The 27,429-nt window shown below is 40.9% G+C and overlaps 1 protein-coding gene across 3 annotated transcripts; it reads right to left on the reverse strand.

Annotated features, from left to right (window-relative positions):
- LOC104125751 (mitogen-activated protein kinase 14) lies at positions 1 to 27,423 on the reverse strand. 3 transcript variants are annotated; one of them, XM_035893765.1, is made up of 12 exons: positions 27,386 to 27,423; positions 20,059 to 20,188; positions 15,404 to 15,462; positions 13,844 to 13,955; positions 13,210 to 13,239; positions 12,703 to 12,750; positions 12,136 to 12,250; positions 11,063 to 11,134; positions 3,103 to 3,182; positions 2,478 to 2,556; positions 1,997 to 2,170; positions 1 to 1,522 (listed from the first exon to the last, which is right to left on the reverse strand). In XM_035893765.1, exons 2-12 carry the CDS (start codon positions 20,071 to 20,073, stop codon positions 1,455 to 1,457), a joined length of 852 nt encoding a protein of 283 aa, XP_035749658.1. In that variant the 5' UTR covers positions 20,074 to 20,188; positions 27,386 to 27,423; the 3' UTR covers positions 1 to 1,454. The 3 variants fall into 3 exon arrangements, with proteins under 3 accessions (XP_035749658.1, XP_035749657.1, XP_035749656.1); XM_035893764.1 differs by lacking the exon at positions 3,103 to 3,182 and adding an exon at positions 5,282 to 5,361; XM_035893763.1 differs by lacking the exons at positions 3,103 to 3,182; positions 15,404 to 15,462; positions 20,059 to 20,188; positions 27,386 to 27,423 and adding exons at positions 5,282 to 5,361; positions 14,328 to 14,405.
- Between the last annotated feature and the right edge of the window lie 6 nt (positions 27,424 to 27,429).

A 27,429-nucleotide genomic window follows, 5' to 3' on the forward strand; every position in this document is an offset into this window, starting at 1 on the left:
AAAATATCTGAACCATGTTTGTATTCAAACATACTCCCCTTTCGTGTTTCCTCAGGCAGAGATCAACCTGCTAAAAAACAGCCAAGAAGCTCTTATCTGAGAGGGTAAAAAAAAACCTCTAGTAAATGTTAGTTTTATATATATAAATATTTATATTTATAGATATAGACAGTGAAAGGGAGATGGTGGTTTTATGCACGCTTACTTCTTTGCTTTGGATTCCAATACTTCTAAAAAAATTCTTTTCAGGAAATAACTTAAGTTCTGGCACAAGATGCCATAGTTGTTTCTTTGAAGAACATTTTTTACATTTGATCTCACAAGAAACCCTCCGTCCCAAGCTCTCCTTCTCCGAAACCAGAAGGTCAGAACACAAAGAAAAAGGTGCATGTTTCTGTGCCGAGTGTTTTAGCCTTTCCTCATCAAAGCCTCCAGAACGGCAGGGATTTCACAACGAGCTGCAGCGTAAGAGGAAGGATGCTGTGACTTCATGGCACTGGCTGAGGTACTCAGTGAAACAGTTCACTGATGATTTAACTGCCCCAGTGCCACCCCCGAAAGAGTAACGACAAAAATCAAGCAGCTCTACGTGCACATACAGCTACGACATGCAAAAACACCCCACCTTTTGAGGAACAAAATACAGAAACGCGTGGCTAGCAAGGATCCTCTCCCGCCTCTGTCTCCTGCGAGCTAATGCTGGGAAACCTCAGAACAAGAGGAGAGGAAGAGGGAAAAATACAGGAATACTCAATCCAGGCGTAGAGGCCGTTGCCTTGGAAAGTTGTTGCTTGATTACATCAAGTTCGTGCCTGGCTATCTGGGAGCCTTCACCCTGAAAAACTGTGGGTCAGAGATTCCCACTCCAGACTTCCTTTCCTCTTTCTCCCCATTCCATTTAAGGCACAAACTTATTTACAGTTTCAGACAAAACCTTTTCATGTTCCAAGAATCAGACAGTAGAAGGCCTCTACGTTCTGCTGCACCAGGAAGATCTGGACGTAAATCAAACATCCCTCAACCCCACCTTCAGTCCTGAAGAAAACAGAGGACTCTCTAAGCCTGTAGACCAGCTTCCATTATTTTGAGGTTACTTAACTGTAGAAGAATTGATAAATGGCAACGATTGTAACCAAACTTTAAATGTCAGCTTCCCCACCTTGCCCCAGCAGGGCAAACTGGCTGAGCACTGTTACTCTGGAAGGACTAAAGAGCAGTCAGGACAGGTCTCGAGGCTCGCCCCAGGCTGTACACAGAATACAAGAGAGCATGCAGCATGTTTACATAGACTCAACTTTCTTCCCTCCCCCCCACCCTCCCCAATTCCACACACACAAACCCCCTCCACCAAGGAGAATATTGTTGTGACGAGGCACTTGAGCAATGATTGGAGAGTCCCTATGAAAAGGCCTTCCCCTCACAGTGAAGTGGGACAAACAGAAGAGATCAGTTTCTCAGGACTCCATCTCCTCTTGGTCAAGCGGTGGTGGCACAAAGCTGATTACTTCATCATAAGTCAGGCCTGGTGGGAGAAGCGTGACAGGAACTTAATAGGCCATACTAAAGACATCCCTCATGCAAGAAAACCTGCAACAATCTTAAAGGTTCTAACGGTGTTTTAAATAAAAACCATGGTTTGATTAAGAAGCAAAAGAAAAGAACAGTTACGCCATTCTCAGGGACTAGCATACACAATAAAAGATACTTCCAGCATGCTGAGGAGATGTGAGTAGGTTTGAAAACAAAGACATGAGTAACTACATCACCTACGTGTTTGTATGCTCATGGTAATAATTAGTTACCAGGGATTATGCTACTTATGTGCACCACGCGCGATAGCTTCGCTTGGCGTTAAGGACCTCAGAACAAACAGAATGCCCATGTTTTTATCAGTTTTATCTGTGCCTCTGACCACCACGGCTTAGTTGCACCACAGCTATGGAACGGACCCCAAGGGAAGCGGGTTGACTCTCTCTCTCCCGTCCCCCAAACTCACTTTTCCATTCTTCAATCTCAAGTTCTCTACTTTCAAAAGACTGGTCGTAGGGGTCTGCCACTGGTTCATCGTCCGGGTCGTGATACTGAGCAAAGTAGGCATGAGCCAATGCTTCTGCTGCAGTGATTCGTTTGTCTGTATCCAGTACCAACATCTTCTCTAGCAAGTCCACAGCTGCAAAAGCACCAGAACAGAAAAGGCTTTTACATAGCGAGCTGTGTGACGCCATATCCTGAAGTGCAAGCTCATAAAAGCCCGATGTATATGAGGAATCCGTAGTTTCTCAGGGCCCACCCATCACCCACAATTTCTTCCTCTCATAACCTCAGCCCACACACACTTTGTAAACTTTGAGAATGGTACATGGCTCTATTCTGAACTACTCCTGCAGTCAAAACAAAACCTTGGGCAAAGTCTTGGTGTCCCAGGACCTGCTAGCTTCAGCTTCAGGAGGAGCGCGACATTAAAAAGCAAGCCTTACCTAGTGGATTGGCACCAATAAACACATTTTCAAAGTTCATTTTCGGCATGTAAGACAAAGACTGAATGTAGTTTCTCGCCTGTGGAAATAAATACTCTGTTGAAGTTTAATACAATCCAGCTGCCAAGACAAGAGTACATTTCATTCATCCTGAAGCACCAGTTATTATGGTCTGTCTCCTCACTTTGCCTTCTCTTTACTTATTCTGATACTTACTAAGCCCACGAGCGTTATCCCTTCCCAAGTAAAGGCCACTCAAGACAGCGGAGGAAGAGCTGACGTTATTTGGGGTTCATGCAAGACTGAAAAGCAAAGAGGTGCTGCAAGAGCTGACTGTCTTGGAGTCTCGGCAAGGCTGCGTGCAGTACAGTGCCTGGGGGTAAGCCGCACAACATGGCACACAACACAAAACCGACTCCCATCCAGGCTCTCCTGAGCCTCAGACGTCTGTGGTTGAGTACGCACTGTCCAAATCTCAAGTCTCCATTTAGTAAGAAAATCTTGCTGGAGAGCAGGTAGTTAGTCACCCACCCCATGCCACATGCGAGCACATCATCTATAGAAGCAGCAAACACTGCAAGTGAAGACCTGCCCTGCAAACCCCCCTCATCTGCTCAGGTCTCACCTCGTGGCTGGGCATCCTGTTAATGAGATATGCAGGGGGTGTTCCCGTCAGACGCATGATCTGCTGAAGCTGGTTAATATCTTAAGTGCCTAGTCAAGGGCTTTGTTAAAAACAGTGCAAAAACCATTTTAAACAGAAAACAGCTGCATACAAAGCATCTCTTCTGCAAACCACAAGGCAAAAGCCAAACAGGCAGGGTCGACTAATTTTTTCAAATACTTGTGAAAAGTTTAGCAATTGCACTAGTGAACACTTCAAACAATGCAGAATTACTGATCGGTTGGTAACAGCGTCAGTACAGAAAGTATTTCTGCCCGCCATAAGTAGCATTACACTACAACACGGCTGCATTCGCGTTTCCCAACAGCTTTAAGCCACCAGAGGAGACGTTTCCTTTGGCTGAAGCTACTCTTCAAAAATTTTCCTAGGCTGCTGCAGCTAGAAACAGCCTGAGGAAAATGAACGAGAATTAAAACAGAAGCAAAAATTGTGTCCTCTGCACTGGTTACCAGCTTTTTTTCTTGCTGCATAGAAAGTACTTAAGTTCCTTGTGGTGCAAAGTGAAATCGGCTCACAATTGGCACCTCCTTCTAAACAGCTTTGAATGCGCTTTGGTATGTGGGCGAGGTGACAGAAGGCAATAAATGCAAAATTAGCAAAACATTAGCATTGCATAAGACAAACTTAGCTGATGTCAGTGAACAGACAGAGAAAGTAAGAGCAAGTCAAGTAATGCAGCAGAAAAACAAATACAGAATTCATTACAGTGACACAATAAAGGCCCTCAAACACTTATTAGTTTTGCGATCTCCATACAACTGAAAAAAATTAGTAGAAACGGTACCTTACTGCAATTTTTTTTTTAAACAGACTCTTGATTTGGACCTGGCTAAGAGCAATTATTCTTTTTATCGTGCAATGTTAAGAAAAAAGACCCACTTCAATCTTATGTATGCCAAGTAATCTTTTGCTTAACCTAGTCAACCTTTAAGCTTCTCTCTCACTAATCCCCTGCACTTCAAATACCAGCCTAGCCTTAGTGTCAGCTCACAGGGTGCCCAAAGCCGCCTGCGTTAGGCGGTTCTGACCTTCCCAGGGGCAAAACATCCCAGGGCTTTTTAAATAGGTGTGATGTTCAGCAAGTTGACCAATTGGTTCCAAATTGCACCACACTCTATCATCATCAAACACAATTCGAGGCCAACCCCACATCTCCCGTCACTGTTACATGAAAAAGAACATAAGCTGCAGGACAAAATCTCATCATCACCGCGCTGATCCTCTGTTACGTATCAGAAACAGCAGAGTGACTTGCTGAAGTACGCTGCTCGTTACCTCTACGCAAGTTCATCGCTCACGGTGCATTAACTTGTTAACCTGTACTGTTACAGCATCTCTTCCTCTAACTTTTATGCACTTCACCTTCAGAAACAGTAAGATTCAATGCCATTTAATAGTGTCTTTGCAGAAGTTCACCCTTCAAGATTGGAACGATACAGAAATGGCAGTATGGCTGAAAATAGAGGTCACCCTTTAAAAAGGAGACTGCAGAAAGCTTTTTGCTATTACCTTGATAGAGGGCCCCATACAGCAATACCGTTTAATTACACGGCACGATTAGTTATATTCTCAGCAGCCTATATACTGTGTGCCCTGGAAACAGCTGCCACGTGAAAGCACCTAAAAGGCATTTTGGATTTTATGCTACAAAAGCAGAGATGGTGGCAGCAGCAGATATTAATCATACTGCAGAAGGGACTGTGTGTGTTTAGAGGGTAATGCACTTGCTCCGGTTTGGAAAGATCCTTGGGTAGGCAATCTGGAGAAATAATAATAATAGAGACGAGCCTCAGGCTCTTAGCTGTGAAAAATACTTCCCCAGCAGCATCTGATCGTACAATATATCACGAAGTATAAACCCACAAACTGAAAGAAAAGTCACGAAGCAGTAAAATGAGAATATGGAAGGAAGAAATCATACCACAGGCAGAGGTAAGAGGAATGAAGATCAGATACACACAGCATAAGAACTCAAAGCCATCCAAGAGCAAAGAATGACAAAGGAAGAAAAAGAACAGAAAATAAATCCCCACACATACTATAGATAGACTACAGGAGGGCAGCACACAAACTCGGGACTTCCGAAAGGGCAGATATTACAATCAAAGTGTAAACTCACAGACTCTGAGGAGATTTTCTTCAAAAGCTCAGGCCCTGGGGTTCCAACGAGTCTCAAAATGAGCTTCAACTGATCAATATCTAATGATGGACCATAAAGGAAAATGCTGGGACAAATCAAAATGAAAAGCGCAACATATCAGCCTATTAATGTTGAAAGTTAACGCCTGCCAAGGCCTCGACTGAAAGGCTATTTTAAGCAAACTGTGTTCATTCCTCTCGTTTAAGATTGAATACCCCCATGTAGCACAGCTCTGTCTGCATCAGACAGATCCAACGACTTCTCTACAAATAGACCACATGCATCCAACCGGTCACTGCATCCTTAACTATTGTGAAGCAGAAGTCAAAGATTTTGCCCCACTGGCAAAAGATCAGTTTACATGCTCACTTCACCCTTTCAGGCCCCACACCGAAGTAGCAGCAGTTAGCAGGATTAGGTTGTGTTAGTGACAGATAAAGTAAAGCAGAAGGCTGAAAAGTGTAGGCACTAATATTAAAACAAAATAAAGTCAAGGCCTTTTGTGAACAACTTCCAAGGCAGTTCCGCCACTTGGAAAGTAAGAAAATGACTGGACCCTGCTCGCAACCTACAGCATCCCTGACCCTGAACATGGGGTGCACCTTTCTTTGGCCCAGAGCAGCTGGGGTGCTGCAGCCAGCAAAGGGGACTGGCCCTCACCAGCTCCCTGGAGACCAGCAGAGCAGGAGGCCAAAGCACTTGGATCTCCCTTCTGCCCTACACACCCGCTGGAGCAGCAGAGAGAACAGAATACGGGCCCAGATTTAAAATCTCTATGTAGAAAGCTCTCAGGATGTAACATTGCAGATGCAAAGAGTGCTTTATCCAGAGCAGAGCTTCCACCAGGCCACGTACCAATGCGAGCTGCCCTCTTTAACAGGGCAGAAAAATGAAATATTTGGCATAGATGACAAAACATACACTTGAGGGAAAAAATCCACTAAATACACAGTTGTATATCTAAAACTCAAGACAGTAAGGAGATATGAGGCATCTTTTTAAAACCATTAAAAAAAAATATATCCTTTCTTCTCTGAATTATCCTCCATGCTGCTCTTCAAAACCTACTAGGATTTCAGACCGTGTCTGTAATGTTTATATTTGCCCTTAAAATTGTATCAAAGTAGTTACACATTTTCCTTTCAATAAGAGCAGTCTACTTACTGGACAGTGTTTTTTGGAGATATGAGGCATCTTTTTAGATATAGTTGTTAGAACACCTTTTAATTCCAATACTATAAGCACTTCAAATATTGTCTCTTTTTTTAAAAAAGAAGAAAAAACCCTCAGAGTTCCTGTAATACTGACAAGCTGTATATACAGGAAATTGCCAATACTTCACTAAAACCTTTATCTTCTGATGTAAAGTTTGGTCTAAAGCTTTACATACAAAATGAGATAAAAGCCCTGGAAAGAGTACTTTGTCAGAACAGCTGAACTAATTTCTCACTTCAAGTTGCTTGGCCAACGCCCACCTACTTAAACACTCAAAACCTAAGAGTAAATCCAATGTGCCTAGTTGGATTTAGCTTAGCTGCTGAATTGCCAACTCTTAATTGTCAATGCTTAAAATGAAATCAGTCTATCTACTGGTGTAAGAGTAACCACAATTAGCTCACTTAAATTGGCTTTTCTTCAGTGCCATTTAAAACAGCCCTTACACCTTTCACTCATTCTTGTGCAAGGAACAGTTGTGCAAATTTTGGACTGCCAGCATGCCTCAGAAGTCACATGCCATACCTAAGTTTAAATACTTAAATTCTTTTAAAGGTATTTAAAAATCACATACACTAGGTGGGCCAGCAACACTGCTGCCCAGTTTGCTGTCAGCTTGTTCCCCAGAGGACAGCATGCTATGGGGAGATGCTTGTGCACTATGCTTCAGCGCCTTCTCAGATAAACAAGAGAAAACACAGAATGCGTAACTGGCACATGCCAGAACCCAACCCTGCTTCTAGTTTTAGGCCTGCCATCTATAACCTGCAGCATTATTTAACTACAGGGCCTACCACGTCCCAGAGAAATGAGCCATAAGCAATTAAAGACAGGAAAAACACTCAGTAAATACAAAGCAAAAGGAAAAAAAAAACCAAAACACATGTGCATGGAGAAGGAAAGCGCAGCATGCAAACCCCAAACGCCATCACCAAGGTACCCCCAAGGAGTGACGAGTCTCAGTGATTCTAAAATTCCAAAAACAACCTGCCATCACCACCAGTAGCAGGCACCACAAGATTGTAAGAGCTTACCCAGGCAAAGCAAAGTTCAGAAGTTGTTTTAGCTGCCACCACAAGCCAAGAATAAGATGTAGCAGAATATGTAATTTCAGACTGGTTAGTTATCACGGAAGTCTCATACTACTAAATAAAAACAGTAGTAAAACACTCTTCAGAGTTTAAAGGGAATACAGTCAACTTAAAACATACAGAAAAATTAAATTGGTTAAACTGGTACAAAACATTCAAGATATTTTTATTTGTACTTTATATCATTTTATGCAAGTCAAATTGTCAAACTTGAAGTCAACTTTCCTACTTATTTGTATGAATCACGCACATTAGAAGAGCTGTAAAAAAAAAAAAAAGAATATATATTTAACAGAAACTGATCTTGGCATAAGACAGACACAATAACAAAAAGAAAGCCTCTAGGTAAGCCTCACATTAAAAGCCCAAAGGACTCTGATTTTCATTATCTCCATTTTTTTGTCTCTGGCTAGTCTTCCCTGCAATCACGCTTCCCTTCACCTCCTGGCAGCGCTTTTACCAATACTAGGAATCCATCTTTCATCCAAATATTTCCACCCATAGATTACAATAGGAACAATTCAATTACCTTACATTCAGTTTTAAGTTACGAATATTGTAGCAATCCTGCAGACCTAAACCCATATTAATCACAGGGTTTTCTTCTAAGAGTATCTATCTACAACTCTTGCTTTAAGTCAATGACAGCCATGTTCAGAATCTCAACAGATTAGGTCCTTCAGAACTTAAAATTAAATTCAGCGTTAGTTTCTCAGTGGCATAATCATCATAGATGGTATGGAAGATCAATCATCTCAGAATATAACTTTATTACTTACCAGATTAAATTAAACAGCTTGCCTGTACTGAAGCCCCTTACAAGTAACGTATTTCTTTATACAGCCCAGGGATGCATGTCTGACGGACTGTAAATATCATCACACCATTTCTGCTAAATCCTTGGTGAAAGGGACCAATATTTCAAAGAAGAGAACCATCAGAACAGGAGGATGATCATCCTGGGAAGGCATTACCTAATTTGTCACTATCCATTCCACTTTGGAAACGTGAAGCTGTACAGTTGAGAAAGTTAACATCGTGAGACCAAAAAGCAAAAACAATGTAAAATTTTTGGTTGTTGAACTGGAGCAGTTTCCAGTTTCCTGAACACACAGAGTACAGTCACGTTGCCTCCAACTGCAAAGTGATTTCCCTAGAACCGCAGTGGGTTTGGATATACTATATCCTTGGCTACTAGCAGCATGGTAAATATACCTTGAATTAAGCATGTTAATATTAACTGCAATGTCAGTAAGTCAGCAGTTGCATAGTGACACTGTGGGAGGAACACAGGCCTCAGCAAACCTGTGGGTACAAAGAAATTAAGAGCCCAGAAGTATCCAGCAAGACCTACATCTGGAAAATTCCTAAAACTTTCTCCAAAAATACGTAACAAAAGTATATACAAAGATTTCAAAGAGCCTTCTGAGACAGACAGAAGCTGGAACCCTACTTCTGCTCGCTGTCTTCAGATGTCAGCAAAATTGGAGTGAAAGCTGATGGCTCAGTGCCTTTCTAGATCCTTGGGTAAGTGTTACACGCACAAACAAGAATCAAAACCACAAACCCTGCTCCCCTTATAGTTCTAACCCCATGATCAAACAGCACATACGATATTTAAAGTGGGGAACTGCACACACAGACTGTAAGAATTAGAGTACCACAAAGTTTTTTCTACAATGGGAAAGGATTGGGCCTTATTTTTCTTAAAATCTAACCAATTCAGAACAGAAAAAGCATTTCATTCAGAAGCATTACTACCATTTGCAAAAGAAATTGAGCATTTAAGGTAAGGAATCACAAGCATCTGCTAGGAGATAAAAATTAGTAAAGCATCTTAACATGACAAAGCAGGCAATTTAGATGCTAAAAGTAAACTTCCTTTTGCATTGTGGATACTATTGGCTATAATTCACAGCTAAGAACAAAGCTGGAGGAAAAAAAAAACAACTTTGCAGGCTTGGAAGATAACAGGTTTGTTCAATTCCTAAAGAACACACTGTGAAGCAATTTTTACCTACTGCAAATCCTAGCAGCAAATATTTTTTGTGCAAGTATCAAGATTTTTAAAATCTAAAGTGTTACTGGGGTTAAACAGTGGCAATGGCTTAAAGACTTCTGCTTTGTTTGATTCAACAATTCTTGATTTCTCATTTTTTCTTGACAGAAAAACAAAATCTGCCCAAACCAAATTATACTTGCTAAATCAGCCAACAGAAATGTGGCAACTTTTTTCTAGCTTCTAAGCCACTTTCATGTTAGCACTGCTTCTGCCCCTGACAGAAAAAAGCAGCAGTATAGCAAGTTCAACAAATTTGGAGAGAGATTATGAGGTAGAGACAGGCAGAAAAAGAGGGAAAAAAAAGGTAAAGTTAAAGCACATTGAAAAGAGAGATGAAATTGTGCCAAAACTGGAATGAAAGCTTTCCCCCTGCCAAAGTCTTAGAACCTAGATGCTTTCCAGAAGTCATGTAGTACACAGAAGGCCAGCACTTGCAACACTAGTTTTCTTTTAATCAAATGCTAACGTATTTGAATTAACAGATATTAATAGTGATAAATTAATAAAAGTTATTAAAATAAACAAACTGTAGCTGAAACAATAAACTTTGGTAAGAGGTGGGCAATGTCATTTTCTCTGGCAAATAAAGTCCAATTTCTGGGCAATGAAAAATCTTGCCCGTAGGAAATGACCCCTCTATGTTGCGCCGCTGAACAAAAGTTGTAACAATTTGCATCAAGTCTCAGTTCTATCCTGGGGAAAATCATGACCAACTCCCACAAAGTACGCTCTCATAAGATTGCTGAAGTGTCCTACCCAGCCCACTTTGGTGCAGCAAAGAAATAGTTTCAAAAAGGCGTTATTCGCATCTTGATGTGATCTTTTTCACATCAGTACAAGCACACAGTAAAAGAAGGCTCACAATCTGTTTACGCTCAAGCATGGAAGCGGAACCTAAACATTTCAGAGCAACTTGGAATGAGATCCTTGGCACTGAAGAATCTGCAAACCCACTGCTTTCACAGCATACCACCAGGATACAGAAGAGAGGCCAGAAGGGATGCTTCACATTTGCTAGAAACCTGAAGCGTGAGAGGATTCTTAGCAGACAGCCTACTCCATGCAGTTATTTTCTACAAACTCAAAGAGCAATGAATTTAAATAAACTTAAAGGAAAGTAACTCCCAGAAAGAAATAACATGTGAGTAATTCTAGTGATGCTAACAGACAATAAAGAGGAACAGGTTTGCCTTCTTGCACACTGTGATTGTTTCACGTGCAGCAAAATCAAGAACTCACCTCATCATACTGTGACTAAAAGAAGCCATTAATTTAAAAAACAAACAAACAAAAAAATCCCACCACCAAACCGAGAACTTCTTTTCTTGTGAAGTACGTGAAAGTGAAGATCTCTAACTTCCATTTCAAAAATATATTACTTTTAAAGGATACGGTCTGTACCGGGGAACAACGTTCTTCCAGTCAACAGTTCAGCCATAATGCACCCCACTGACCAAATATCAACTAAACAAAATAAAAAACAAAGCAACGTCATGCAGAAAAATAAAGTCTCAATAGAATCACCCTATCAAACAAGTACAAACAACTTTATCCTTAAATAGTCTTGCAGCATTGAAACAATCTGGGATACATTGCAAGCAGTAACTACGTTGTCCAAGACTTGTCCAAAATACAGAATACTAGATCAGGCAAGTTTTCCTTCCGGAGCATAGCATGCATAATCCACACAATCAAAGAGGCAGAAACCTGTTCAAGACCACTCTGAGGAATGAATTTGCACATGGCCTTACATAAATTCTACCAAAACAACCACGAACTATTATACTACAGATAGAAGTCCATATACATGCAAGAGGAAAAGAGAAAAGAAGAAAAAGTAACGAAGTATGAAATCACAGCAGCACATTATTTTCTTTGATCCATATGCTCTCCTGTACAAGAACTATTCTTAGCACTTGCTTTTCTTCTCTGTGCCTGATCTGAAATGTTGTAGGGAAGCACAGCGTGCTGCTGAGAAGATACTGAAAACTGTGAGGAAGATACAACTGTGAAGAAGTGGCTAAGAAGAGAGAAAAGGAAGGGAGATTTATATACTTTTTAGCACTTCTTCACACCGTAACTCCAGACATTTTTCAGTGTATTCCCAACAGCTTCCTAGAAACACACCTTCTCCTCACCCACTCCATTCACTTAATTTGAAAACCACTGTGCTAGGAAAAATAAGGGGTAAGTGCTGACAATATTTTGCTGACTGTAATTTCAAAGGTTCAAGTTTAAAGGAGTCTTGTGAATGCTATCACAATGATTCTTAATTTACATCTGACAGACTGTGGTTCAAATACTAATTCTATGCCTTCCTCCTTTTAATCACTCATAATTTGCATGACTGCCAACTTACGCGATCAAATAGAAAGTAGCATTTAGAGGACAACCTCTTTTTTTTATTTTTTTTTTCTCCCCAAAAGTCAAGAACTGAAAAGCCTTGTGCTAGCTAAATGCGTTACCTGTCTGGTTGTAATGCATCCAGTTCAGCATGATCTCAGGAGCCCTGTACCACCGGGTAGCCACATACCCGGTCATCTCATCATCCGTGTGTCGGGCCAAGCCAAAATCCAGGATCTACAACAGAAAAGACATCCACTAACTACTGCAGTGGAACAATGCAAACTAGTTAGAGCAAATAACTAGGCAGTTATTGGATTGGGTGGAGGAGACGTGGTGCAACTGCAAAAGCAGATTATGAAACTGAATTTCACAACCTGTTAAAAGACACTAGCCTAGAACAGCGTAGGACTTGACAACCAGAATTATGTCTGGCTATCTTCTCTCTAGAACAACTAAACCCAATCTAAAGCTGTTAACTCTTCACTTTCATGATGATTCATTAAAAACACATGAACAGATAGAGAAAAAACATCCTTACAGCCAATTACAGCTGGGAAGGACATAATGAGTTTGGGCCACAAAAGTATTTCCATCAGGAATTATTTTGTCCCTTTAATTCCAAGGGACATCCACAAAGTATTCACTCAAATCACAGGCAAACCAACCGGACCTTGTGATTCCCTTACCTTTAGCTCACAGTCTTCATTTACAGCTAGGTTGCTAGGTTTTAAATCCTAAAGAATTAAACAACATCAGCATTAACAACAGTATACATGTTGTTTCACAAATTTAGCTAGATAAAAATGTAAATGCAGATAGAAAATAGATTCTAACTGGCTGTAAATATCAACTCTCCATACTCGGGAAAATTATTTCATCCCAGAGCCAGCTGTCTCTTCTGTGGTCCTCCGAGGTGTCACATATAAGCAAAAATGCATAAAGGCTTATTGCAACACCAGTGCCGTAAATGTGTATTTAACAAATAGAGAACCCATTTCACAAAGATACACATCAAACATAGGCAGGAACAGAAACTATGGATCTTGACGACCACTTCCCATGTTTCACCTTTTGACTGTTAAACCAAAATAATTCTCAGAAAAATTTCCTCGTTTCTACACTGTAAGATTCTGTGCTACATTTTTTAAAGACATTGGTTCAGTACAGGAAGCAATCTTACAATAAATACTCACCCTGTGTATTATGTCAGCTGAATGGATGTACTGTAAGGCAAGATGACAAATTTTATAACAGTCCAAGCAGCCTCCTCATTTCTTCACTAGACAATCCTGCCCTACCCCATCCCACACAATCCAAGTGCTATAGCTTGTCTGCAGAAGGAACCCAGTGTGTGTCACTGGGTTCAAGTAGGTGTTTCACTTTGCCTCTCCTTCGGAACACCCAGGAGCACTGCCACCACGAGTGGAACACCACAAGTAAACAAAACCGAAGAAATGGAAGATCCACAGTCAGAGCAGATCAGAGGGCAGCATACTTCATCTTTTTTCAGACTCTGCCCATAGGAACATATAGAAATTTCTTCTTAAATAATACATAGCTTTACTGATACAGATCTCCAGAGAGGTACGAAGGGAAGGAACAATAATAATAAGTTACCCTACGATATGTTGGGAAAGTTACAGAAGCCCCACTATGTGCTTATAGGAATCTCTGAGGATATGACATGGTTTATTTGTGGACGGGTATGGTTGGACTCGATCTTAAAGGTCTTTTCCAACCAAACAATTCTATGATTCTATAACATTCAAGAACTTCCACCTCCCCGCTGATGAGCTATCAACATTCAGGTAGAACAGGGACAAGTACCTTCAGTCCCCGAAGAATCTGGTATATGAGGAACTGCACATGGTCATCGGTGAGTTTCTGGCATTTCACAATGTTGTTCAGATCTGCTCCCATAAGGTGTGTCACCAAGTACCTACGAACAAAAGGGAACACGTAGACTATGAAGCAATCCCTTCCACAGGATTAGGATAAAAATTCCCCATGAAGTGCCAGTAGCAGGGCTGACTGTCCCAAAGCACATTGCTGAATGAAATATCGTTCACAACACTTTACATAACGTAGCAGGTTAGCATGCCAATTCCTACAGCACTGGTCAATAAACCACCAGTGAACAAGTTTGAAGAGTCCAGTAGTTTAGGATGCCCTGGTATCTTTTGTGTTGGAATTCAGAATTGTTTGAGAATGATGGCAGACAAATTAAGGCAGCAAATATTTATATAAAAATCTGGGAGATGTAAGGAAGATACAGAAGATTTTTGTTGCAGTCTTCAGAGAAGTTACCTACACATCATTGAATTCTTCTAGTGACTTGGCAGGGGTGAACACATCCAACAAACCGATCACCTAGAAAGAAAACAGTACCATGAAAACATGGTGAAATCCATTCATAGTATAATATGATACAGTTAGTAAGATCCTGTGTGGGATAGAAACTACGCAGTCCAATAGATGTTTCATTTCCAACTACATGAATCATTCAGATGTAGACATTAATATTCATACAAGATCAGAAACAAACATTCAATTCTTGCATAAAAATATTATTAAGATTAAAAATATACAGCTGTCTTTTCACACCAGCCATCCACTTAAAGCATCAAACGGGAGCCATAGCAAAAAGGCAGGTGTAAACACTGGTTTGAAATACCTAATTTCAAAAACCAATTAAAGTTTGTTCAGGAAATAAATGGATGAGCAAACCAAAAAAACGCAACCACCAGACAAAACTGTTTGCTTCCTCCTCAATTCTTAGTTATACTGCTGACTACATACTATAATAAGAATTGGGAGACTGTACTTGTTTCACTTGTACTGAGTAATGGCTAGAGAAATTCAAGGATCAGTAACGTAGCAATGAATAATAATGACTACAGTAGAAAATAAATCAGGAAAACAGTGCAATGTCATGAGGACCCAATTTTCACAAACAGCTTCACACTGTCATTTATATTTTCTGCCCAAAGAGCAGCTACTCCACCTTTCACTTTACAGCTGAGCTGTTCTAGCAGTAGAGAGTAGAAGTAGATGCATGTATGTATTGGGTTTGCATGGCAAGGTTTTGGTAGCCGCGGGGGTACAGGGGGGGCTTCTGTGAGAAGATGGACCTGCTGCTGGCCAAGGCTGAGTCCATCGGTGATGGTGGTAGCACCTCTGGAACAACATATTTAAGAAGGGAAAAAAAAACAAACCCAAACACCTGTGCACCTGCAGTCAGAGAGAGGAGTGGGAATATGCGAGAGGAGCAGCCCTGCAGAAGCCAAGGTCAAGGGGAGAAGGTGCTGCAGGTGCCGGAGCAGAGATTCCCCTGCAGCCCCTGGGATACAGAAGATTTTTGTTGCAGTCTTCAGAGAAGTTACCTACACATCATTGAATTCTTCTAGTGACTTGGCAGGGGTGAACACATCCAACAAACCGATCACCTAGAAAGAAAACAGTACCATGAAAACATGGTGAAATCCATTCATAGTATAATATGATACAGTTAGTAAGATCCTGTGTGGGATAGAAACTACGCAGTCCAATAGATGTTTCATTTCCAACTACATGAATCATTCAGATGTAGACATTAATATTCATACAAGATCAGAAACAAACATTCAATTTTTGCATAAAAATATTATTAAGATTAAAAATATACAGCTGTCTTTTCACACCAGCCATCCACTTAAAGCATCAAACGGGAGCCATAGCAAAAAGGCAGGTGTAAACACTGGTTTGAAATACCTAATTTCAAAAACCAATTAAAGTTTGTTCAGGAAATAAATGGATGAGCAAACCAAAAAAACGCAACCACCAGACAAAACTGTTTGCTTCCTCCTCAATTCTTAGTTATACTGCTGACTACATACTATAATAAGAATTGGGAGACTGTACTTGTTTCACTTGTACTGAGTAATGGCTAGAGAAATTCAAGGATCAGTAACGTAGCAATGAATAATAATGACTACAGTAGAAAATAAATCAGGAAAACAGTGCAATGTCATGAGGACCCAATTTTCACAAACAGCTTCACACTGTCATTTATATTTTCTGCCCAAAGAGCAGCTACTCCACCTTTCACTTTACAGCTGAGCTGTTCTAGCAGTAGAGAGTAGAAGTAGATGCATGTATGTATTGGGTTTGCATGGCAAGGTTTTGGTAGCCGCGGGGGTACAGGGGGGGCTTCTGTGAGAAGATGGACCTGCTGCTGGCCAAGGCTGAGTCCATCGGTGATGGTGGTAGCACCTCTGGAACAACATATTTAAGAAGGGAAAAAAAAACAAACCCAAACACCTGTGCACCTGCAGTCAGAGAGAGGAGTGGGAATATGCGAGAGGAGCAGCCCTGCAGAAGCCAAGGTCAAGGGGAGAAGGTGCTGCAGGTGCCGGAGCAGAGATTCCCCTGCAGCCCCTGGTGCAGCCCTTGGTGGGGCAGGCTGTCCCCCTGCAGCCCATGGGGGCCTACAGGGGAGCAGATCTCCACCTGCAGCCCAGGGAGGACCCCACACCAGAGCAGGGGATGCCCGGGGAAGCCTGCACTGGAGCAGGCTCCTGGCAGGGCCTGTGGCTCCGTGGGGAGAGTAGCCCAGGCTGGAGCAGGTTTGCTGGCAGGGCTGGTGACCCCACAGGGACCCACGCTGGAGCCATTTGTGAAGAACTGCAGCCCATGGGAAGGACCCACACTGGAGCAGTTCATGGAGGACTGTCTGCCGTGGGAGGCACCCCACGCTGGAGCAAGGGAAGAGTGTGAGGAGCCCTCCCCTGAGAAGGAAGGAGCAGCACAGACATCATGTCATGAACCAACTGCAACCCCCATTCGCCGTCCCCCCTGTGTCACTCAGGGGGAGGAGAAAGAGAAAACCGGGAGTAAAGTTAAGCCTGGGAAGAAAGGGGTGGGGGGAAGGTGTTTTAGGATTCGGTTTTTACTTCTCATTATCCTAAACTGATTTGATTGGTAATAAACTGATTTCCCCAAGTCGAGTCTGTTTTGCCCATGACGGTAACTGGTGTGTGATCTCTTCCTGTCCTTATCTCAACCCACAAGCTTTTCATTATATTTTCTCTACCCTGTCCAGCTGAGGAGGGCAGCGATAGAGTGGCTTTGGGGGGCACCTGGTATCCAGCCAGGGTCAACCCACCACAATGTGTTACCTTGTGAAAAAGAGTAACTATACCTTATTATCCCATAATAATCTTGTAGGTTATTTGCAGCATTTAAAAAAAAAAAAAATCCATCTGGTGGATAAAGATCATTCTAATTTTCACTGGAAAGTGCTTTTAAACCTTATTTTCTTTCTCTTAATAGCAAATAATACATTATCAATATAAAGGGACGGGTTCTCTTCATCCACCTCCAAAAAACACCTCTTCCTTTTTTAAGTCAGCATCTCACTTGTCTTGGATACACAAGCATCACGCACATTTCAGCAACTTCAGTAACGGTTCAAGCATGCATATGAAACCAAGAGTTGGATTCCTGCGTTCCCCTTCGCACCATCCTTTTTATCCTGTTTTTTACACTTGTCAAGGATGTCAGAATCAATTGAGTGATCTCTAAGAAGGAAATTGAAGACAAAATCTTTGAAGAACCTAGACTATGTTTTTAGAAAAGATAGCAAATGGGTAGGAAATAAAAGCCTCTGTCTAATCCATATTACACATTATAGATTGCATTTAACTGAGGAAACTGAAGACAGGACACTTTCCTGTCTCTCAATATACATCGCAGCAACTCCATTTCTAGACAGACATCTTCAAACTCTAACATTCACATCCATCCTGTATAATGATTTTCATGCTTACAGTTTCTTTCTCCAGTGGATTCTTCCATATCAGTTTTTACAAGGGGTGGAGAAATCAACATTATCCATGCAGTTCAGCATGGAAAGACAAAAACTGACTACTATCTAGACTTCAGGTTTTTTCATTCATCGTTTTTATTTGCTACACTATAAAGCACAGTATCAAACTATCCGTATCTTTCATAGTTTTACAGACATTATACAGTTTTTCTGCAGTGCATCTCTGGCTCACTTCTAAGGAAGTGCGAACACCAGGAGATTCAGAACCCAACCCCTAACCTTTTGCTTTCCCCTCCCAGCATTTTAGCATGTCACAGAGCTTATTAATTTCTCCGTATGACAACAAACCCATTTGCTCTCCCATCTGCTCTGTGTTGTGCTTTATGCGAGCTAACAAGGCCTCCTGGAACTTGAAAATATAACACAGACACACATGAGTGCTCTGCAGGTCCATTTATTTGCTCAAGATCATCACGACCAGACTAGCTACAGGATACAGAAAAGTATCCCCCACTCAAGCCCCTTAAACCACCATACCAGCCAGATTTGCTGGTGTATCCGTGCCACGTAAAACCAAGCCTTTTACTTCTGAACTGAGATCTGAATAGTCAACACACTGGCAGAACTAAGCCTGCCTGAACTGGCTCTGAACACCTCTGCAACTGCAGGATTTTTAAACCACAACCTAGATAAACTTCCCACAGATAGATGCTGGTACGATGAACTGATAATAAAATATCTCTATATATAAACAACTTAACTTCCTTTTATCCCTTATTCTCAACTCTACATAGGCTCTTTGCAATACTAATCCAAAAAATACTAACAAGTGCCAGACAGAACTCTCGTAGCACCAGTCACAATCTAATTCTCATTGCTTAACCTTATTAGCTTAGACAAAATGGATTAATATGCTATTTTTTTTTTTTTTGGTAACAGATATTCAAAGCTTTTCTGTTTGGAGAATATCTCGGCTATGAGAAAAGATCCAGAAAAAACTCCAGGGGACAGACATTAAGCAGGGTCAAATGCTACCTCTACTGTTGAGGCAATGGTATTGTACAGAGGCACTGAGGAAGTTCTGTTGACAATAGTACATATATGCATCAGAAGTTGCAATTACGTTAGCCACACTAAAACTCCAAGGAGACTTACGGGATACCAGCTGCTGACTGCAGTGGTTACAAGCTACAACACACAACCACCACTGCCACAACAGAAGTCCTGAACAGACCTTCCAAGGAGAACCTTCCAATGAAATTAGGTTTCGTTGGCTTTTGTGCTAGATAAAAGTTCTAGGTTTGCTCAGCCCACTTCCAAAACAGTATTTCCGACTAAGCTGGAGTTTGCTTGGACAAAAAAAACAAAACAAAACAAAACAAAACCAACCCAAACCCCCCCCCCCCCCCAAACCAAAACCCAAAAAACAAACCAAACAAACTCAAACCCAAGAGCCTTCCTTTCCTCTTGACATTCTGACAGCTCTAGAGAGGGTAGGTTGTAAGTCTTTTTGTTCCACTGCATGTAGTATTTGCTCCAAACAGCATGCAATATAAATACGTTGGTGTGTTAACGCCACAAACTCACAGACCTGTTCAGCTAACGGCTTTCTATACCAAATGGAGGTTATATCGAAAAATGGTTAGACAGTAGATCGCATAGTTCAGCATAACATTTGCCCCATCCTACTTTGTTTCCCTGCTGATGATTTAAGTGGATGGCTTGTATGAAAAGCCATCTGATTCCCATACACACACTCCCCTCCTTTCTTCCTATTTTACCTACAGGAATCTAGTGAACATCTACTCCACACCCTTCCGACACAGGCAAGCCAAAACAAATATGAAAAACACTCCAGAAGACACTAAAAACAAACTTTGATTTTTTTTTTTTTTAAATAAATTCTTAACGTAATGAAAATTACAGCTTACTCCAGTAAGCAAGCAGGAAAATGTCTCTGTCCTAAATCCTTAGGACAGCACAAACCTTCTCAGCAGTAATTTCCAGATTATTCTAGGAAATATGAAGGCTTTTTAATACAAAATTGGTTATGTGGTTTTGTGGTGGTTTTTTTAATCTGCATGGTTTTCTACAACCATAATCCCTTGGACTACTGTAAGCTTTGTATTTGTATTAGGAAAACGGAAGCATCAAGATCCTCAAATGCAATCGTGCTGGATGGTCACTGGATAGTCCAACTTTAGACCAACTTTTCATACCATCTCCTGCCACTTACATTTTCGTGTTTCATGTGCTTAAGTAGCCGTAGCTCTCGGTAGGTCCTCTTGGCATGGATGATGGACTGAAATGGTCGGGACAGCTTCTTTACAGCCACACGCAACCCAGTTTTTGTGTCAAAGGCAGAACTACAAGGAAGAATAATCAAATTATCAAAATTAATTACTTATAAACACCTTCAAATCCACACTTTGCAACTCCAGATAACAACTATCTGGACACTGAGCCACAGTCAACCCCATTTTTCCATTTTGGCAATGAAAATAATTTTTAGGCATCCTGGTCCACAACCTGCACCCCCACCCAAAATCCCCACATATTTACACGACTGTTGGTTTCTACAGAAAATGTTTACAAGATGAGTCTTGCTCACACGGTGAAGAGAAGTTTTGTAAGGAAAAAAAAATGGTTATGATTTCTCTGTCTCAAAGCAGTTTTAAACATAAACATGGCAATAAAACTCTGGAGAGAGGAATAATACTTCTAAGTATTATCTGCATTCCTGAACACATTTTCATATACCACACTTCATCACAAAATGCTATGCTCAAAACACCTTCTTTTATGGTTTAAGTCCATACAAAAAACCAAGGCCTGGGCCTAATAAAAACAACTGTGATGGCTGTTAATCACATCTGCATGCGAATAAATGATAGTTAGCTGTACATTACTAAAACTCGTCCCCTTACCAGAAACTCACACATAAAACCTGTACATATAAATAATGTTTCTTCTTAGAATCCATGAAAAATAACTCCATCCTATTTGGTAACTTCATGTATATATAGTTGATATTTTGTACCGCAAAATCATCTTTTGAAATAAGTCCTATTACAACCTATTTATTTATAACATTAAGAAGCAAAAGCCTGATACTTTTGAAACAACCAAAAATTTAACACATGAAGAACTATGACACCCTGCATAAAATCTTCCAGAGCTTAGGGCTTACATGTGAGGAACTAAAGAAACGGAGGTATTTAGCTGTGAACTAAATTACTCCTCTTTCTTCTCTTCTCTGATGTTCTTATCTAAAACAGCTCTGGTTTGTCAAAAAGGAAGGAGAAAGAGAAACAGAGGATGTGAATTCAAGGTTACACTTGATTCAAGAAAACAAAGACAGGGAAAATACGTATGGAGAAAGTCAGAGAAGGACAGTATTTGTCTGCTTTCCTGCTGCATTTTGACTCAGGGAAAACTGATTCCATTGAAAAGTGAGTATGCACTAGCTCTCTATAAACATAGAGTGAAAAGCAAAGCTATACGCTTATAAATGTAAAGTGTGAAGCAGCTTAACTAACAGAAAGTTAAAACCAATCTCAAAAGTAGTCCTAGAACAAAACCACAACTGTATATATATACAACCCTCACCTCCCACCCCCGCCAAAGAAGCTATCTGAAAGAACTGTAGTTGTCATTTATTTTTAAAGCAACTAACTGGAATTAACTTGCAAAAAGATTCCTTATCTCAAAGTTGCTCAGTTTCCAAGGAACTTGCTGTATGAGGTTTATGAGAAATAGAAAACAAAATACAAGCTTGTTTCTACGAACAGCGATCCTTCCCCTGGGTCCTGCAAGAGAATGGAAAAACCCACTGTGCACGACAGAAGAGTCGTCTTCTCCTTCCCTATAAAGAGGCACCTGCACACATGCAGGGGAAAGAGCTCTCTGGAAAAGATGTGAAGAGACAGCCAGACAGAAGATCACAGGAGCACCAAATTGTCAAGAGTTGGAGTTCTCGAACTACACCATACTGTCTCAAAGAATGCTCACTTCCACACGAGTTATCCTCTACACCTGACTCAATCTAGGCAGACAAAAGATGACATTAAGCATTCGTTTTTTAATCTTGATTTCAAATGATCTCCAGCAAGTCTTCACGCACCACTAGAATATCGATATTTAAGCAGCAACACTTCAGGAAACATTGAATTCCATTTTTTTTAAGCTTCACGTACACCATTTTGCAATATACAAACATACCCAATTCAGGCTGTAATTATATGACAATATTTTAATAATACTCAAGGTGTTTTCTAGGACTTAGAGCAAAAAAAAAAACCATTAGTCATCATAATTCAACACATGCTCTTGCGAATTAGTCATGAATCTTTACCAGCTTTCAAACATTTTGGGTACAAAAGGCAGCATATACCAGTACCTCTTTCATCTTGAGAAGAAGGGGATCCCCTGCATATTAACCACCTTCACAGCTACACAGTCAGATTTCTCTCTTGGTTTCCACAAGATTCTCTTTAGAGATTTCAGAGCCACCAGATAGAAAAAGCTATTTCAGAGTCCAAAGAAATTCAAATTTCACCTTTTTAATGACATTTTTGGGGTCATCAAGTCATCGTTCCACTGTAAGTAGTTGTACAACCTCCAAGGAGAATTGCAGTCAGCAGAACTGCGAAACTGTTTAACCAGCACAATGTCATTGTGTGCAAGCCCAGGAAAGAAAATTTTGTATTACTGCGTATTCACAATCTAGAGTTACTCTTGAAGTCAGAAGAACTCTAAGTTCAGTCACATTTGAGGCCTAAAGACTATTTCCCTACAGATAAAGGCAAGCTGAGTAATTTTCTGCCAATACAGATAACTGCCTAATGGTTTTCACGAGTACAGAACACAGAGCTGCACAACAGCTGTCATGTTGGAGAATGTTTTAAAGAACACTAAGCTGGCTTTCATCACAGACTTAAAACAGCTGCATTACATCGATCGTATTTCAGCTAAAAAAGACCAATTGGGAAAAAATTGCATGATCCACAGTTTTAAATCCCTTTTAAAAACAAGTTCAGCAAAAATTCAGAATTTACTGCAGCTTCCACGTTAACCTCTTACGTAGTATTGCACTATGGCACATGAATTGCATCCATCTCACCCTAAGCGAGGTACAACTACAATTCTGCTCTAACCTGAACTGAATCCAGAACATAAGAGCTAGAATAAAACAATTATTTTAGAGAATCTATCCACTGATTCAACTTTTATCTTCTTAGAAGTAACATTTGAAGTAGTCTGAGGAACTGAAGTACACACAAAATTACTTAAGGGTGCAATTTATTTAAACATTAGGTCATCAGAATGTTAATTTTTGTGCAGACCATTTCGCTAAATAGTATGCTGCTCATGGCTAGCACCTATGCAAACACCCAAGCTAACTGAATCTCTTCAGTGGTACCTTTGGAGTTAATTTATGCACCCCTAGTTATAGACAGAAAAAACACTGTTCTTGGTACCTGACAGATTTACACCAGTCTATACCCACATTTCAACTGGTTACCCTCCTAGCGCCCCATAAAAAGTTGTAAATCTTATTCTCCTCTGCTACGTTGGCTTCTGCTTCCAAGAAAGCTGCAATAAAAATCTCCCTATAGACAGATGTTCTCACACTAATTGAATTTCTTAATATAAAAAATTTCCACGAAGTTCAAGCCACTTGCCTTCGCTTTCAGAGCTCTGCTCACAGCTTTTCTGTGCCTGCCCATCTCCTGCTCGATCCTCCTTCCTCACATGTGTTCTGCTAATCCTACCTGTACGGCTGCTTCAGCCCACTCACAGGTTTACAGTTCTTGTCATATCACTCCTCACCTATCTGCCACACCTTACGGGAGAAGCAGGCACCTGTCCCTCCAAGTGCATACATACTTTGGAGGCACTTGCACACTTTGGTAAGGGATTAGTAAGCCTAAGGACGCGCAGTGGTAAAAAAAAAAAATAAATAAATCCAGAGGAACTGTTACTACAAAAGTGATGTTCAGGGTTGTTACTTAACTTCCTCTGGAGCCTAATATTTTAAAATTTCTTAAATCCATAGTATTTCTGTGTTAGTTTAAAAAGAGGGGAATTATCTCAGTATCTTCATAATACCAAGGAAATTCAGAGTCAGAGTGTTGGTACAGAAATTGGTTGGTATTCAGAAATTCAGAGTGTTTGTACAACTGTGGGGCAACATGGGAAGAAATCACAGGTTTTGGAAGGACTGTATGACCTGACAGTCTACAAACAAAAAAAGCTAAAAGATTCTTATGTGAGATTCTGATGAAGAGTAAGTCTTGGCTGTTCAATTCCTTTCTAAATTAAATAAGGCAATACAGATAGCCTGCAAAACAATTAAACTAAAACCCTTATTTTACAAAGGTATCAGCACAACACACAAAGAGCTGCTGCAAAAAATACAATAATGAAGTAAACTCTTAAGACTATACTGAGTCTGCCTTCACAGCATTTTAGAAACCCATGGCAAAGATCATCAAAACACCTCTTTGCTTAGTATAGAGCCGGCTGAACGAATGCCTTTTGCTGGGACCTCCCTCCAGCACATGTAAGAAACGAAGCGATCCTCCAGCCAAACTGTGAGTCACCGATCAATCCCATCTCCATTCAGCAACTTCCCACTGCAGGATGCTGCATTGTCTAGGCCCCTCTCCTCCTTCCATGAAGTATTACAAGACAGATACTTCAGGAATCCACATGTGGCTTAGTCTAGACCTGGTTACAAAATCCTTTTCATGCAAAAGACTATGTTGTGTGACTATACAAAACTGTTGCAAGAATAACTGAGATAGCAATTCACACAACAGATGTCACAGCAATTGTTGCATGACTTAGTAACGAACAATTCCAGGCTACGTATCGATGTTTCTCGAAGTTTTGGAACTGAACCCCTACTTGCATCTCCACATACTTTCAGTTTTTAAAAATGGATCCTGAAAAACACCTGAGTTGGCTGTTTGAACGTCTTCCTTCCGAGACTGCACACAATACTTCCAGAACACTGGAATATTTGGTCTAAGTTTAAGCGCATACCTTGGGTGCCTTAAGCTGCCTGCAGAAAATGCCTCTCTCTCTCCATCCACTGACTACAAAATAAAGTCACGTTCTTATATTAGGCTGTTCCGAGTCATGCTCACATTAGACGTTTAAAGCAGCCTGCCACAGACAGCTCCACAGTCCAAATGATTCATCTGCTGGCTTAATTCTTTCTTTTTTTATGAATTTTCCCCCCCCCTTTCTAGAAATTCCTCATTTTTAAATACCTCATCTTGACAACTAAATAAACAACAGAGCATTTTATTACATTCTAACATAACAATGCAGTAGACATACATGGAAATATACTTAACCATTCGGTTTAGGGGTGGTTAAATATAACAATGCAGTAGACATACATGGAAATATATATACTTAACCATTCGGTTTAGGGGTGGTTAAAACCCCACAATTTACTATCCCAGCACAGAGGTGCACCAAACTCAAAGCCTCAGATGAAACCAGGTAACTTTTTACTGGGGAGAAAAATCTCTAAAGGGACAGAGAACAGAACAAGTCATTGCAGGAATATCCTAAATGCTATGCATCACCGTTTGCAGCTTAATAAAATTACATATACATACAAGGGGGGTTGTTTGTTGGTTTTGTTTTTTTAATTCTGACATACTTTCCATATCACTAGTCTTTCTGAACTATATCTTGTCTGAAATATATTTTTAGAACAACATATGGAAAACCATTAACATGGGCTGCAAAAAGACTCATGTGCCACATGTCTGAAATTGCTTCCAATACAAAATTGTTTCATCTGGGCTGAACACAGTTGCACAATCTTTGAAAGTTTTGACACAGCAGAACAGGAAATTCATGATGCAAACTCTATTTAGTTATTGGTTGTGAAAACAAACTTTGGAAGTATTACAGGCACAGTGGAGATTGCGGGGAGGGGGACAACAAGAGGAATGGGCTAGACTGTGCAGGGTCAACCTTAAAAATACAATGGACAAGGCACTGAGCAAATTAATTTCCTATTACATTCGGGGAGTTATGCAACTGTGGCACCTACGGGGTATTTACCAGCTATGGCTTTTCTTTCACCAGAACTAAACCCTTCTATTAAAAAAAAAAAACAACTCGGCAAGTACATTGGTTAATCTTGCTACTAGAATTAACCAGCCTTTGCCTTTTGTGAAATGTAAGTATTTGCATACTTGAGGCACAGGAGCTTTAAAAAATGCATGCTATTTAAGCTGAACTTACCAACAATTTTCTAACAGTAGGTTAAGAACAGCTGAGAACTTCTTTAAAACTGCAGCACATGCAAAACAACTCCTTTTGTTTACTCAGAGTGCAGTATGCATCCCTCCTTATGATACGACATGATAGTCATGATACAAATTTGCACATTATGTTAATGAAATATGCATGCCTCCTCAAACACAGCAGCAGAGCAGCTGTGTAATCATCATGCACCCACATTTGAAAATTCTGATCACACTTTGACAGAGCCAAAGAACATAGAATGAAAACCAGAATATTCGTGTGGAAGCCATTTCTTAATAAAAGGACACAGTAATCTGTGAACGCTTTTGTACAGCCCTGCTATATGACTGCTAAAGTCTGTCAACCTGATTCAAGTATGACCTTGTATTTAATATTAAACAATGTACGACAGCCCAATTAATTTATGTTTAATGATCCAACATGCTTCAGCAGAGAAACTACAAATTAAGGAAGTACTGTATTTCACATGTGTAACCTGTCATATGTTTTGCTCCTATGAGGCAAGCATTAAAAAACTAAACTCCTATTTTCAAGCTCTCTTATTTCTGCAGGTCTCATACCACAATTTAACTCTCCCGAGCAGCGCATACTGCAGTAACTCTGTCATTCTACAGCAATAAAACAAGTTTTCCTGTGCTCATCTACTATTGCCGAGGAAATATTGATACTTGTAAACCCACTGGTGCAAGGCAGAGACGCAAAAACAGCCCTTGCAGCCTTCCCTCTACCCTCCCTGCCTATCAACAGATGCCAGTTAAAAATATAATTGCCTCAAATATAAGCTATCCTACAGGTCCAGAAGGAAACTGGGACAAGAGCTGCCAGGCCCTCAGCTCTGCAAAGCCAGCTACGGGGGACTTGCCAGCCTCCATCCCTCTCCACCCCCCACCTACTAACTGCAAGAAGGCACAGTGGAATATGTCTATATGAGATCATTCGGGGGCGGGGGGGTTGGGACATGATTATCTTCCCCTGCAAAAATGTTTTAGTGCCACCTGCCATGTGGTGCAATCCCCGACGCATTCCAAAGACAAGACTGCGGCTTCACGGCACTACCGCTCTTAAATCAGGAGGCAAAGTGTTTCTTGCAGGAGACTGGTAAAAAGCTGGGGGAGAGGAACTCCCGGAGGACAAGCAAGCCCCGCTCTCCTCGCCTTGGGGGAGGTTTCCAGGCGGAGAGCCCGGGCAGGGGCCGAGGGGGTGGGCAGCAGCCTGGCACGACCCCCCCTGCACACACGCACACCCCGTCCCCTCCCAGCACTCACCAGACGGAGCCGTAGGCCCCGGAGCCGACCGGGGAGAGGTTCTG

Source organism: Egretta garzetta, unplaced genomic scaffold (genome assembly GCF_000687185.1).
Source record: "Egretta garzetta isolate BGI_Z169 unplaced genomic scaffold, ASM68718v1 scaffold105, whole genome shotgun sequence".
Classification (NCBI taxonomy): domain Eukaryota; kingdom Metazoa; phylum Chordata; class Aves; order Pelecaniformes; family Ardeidae; genus Egretta; species Egretta garzetta.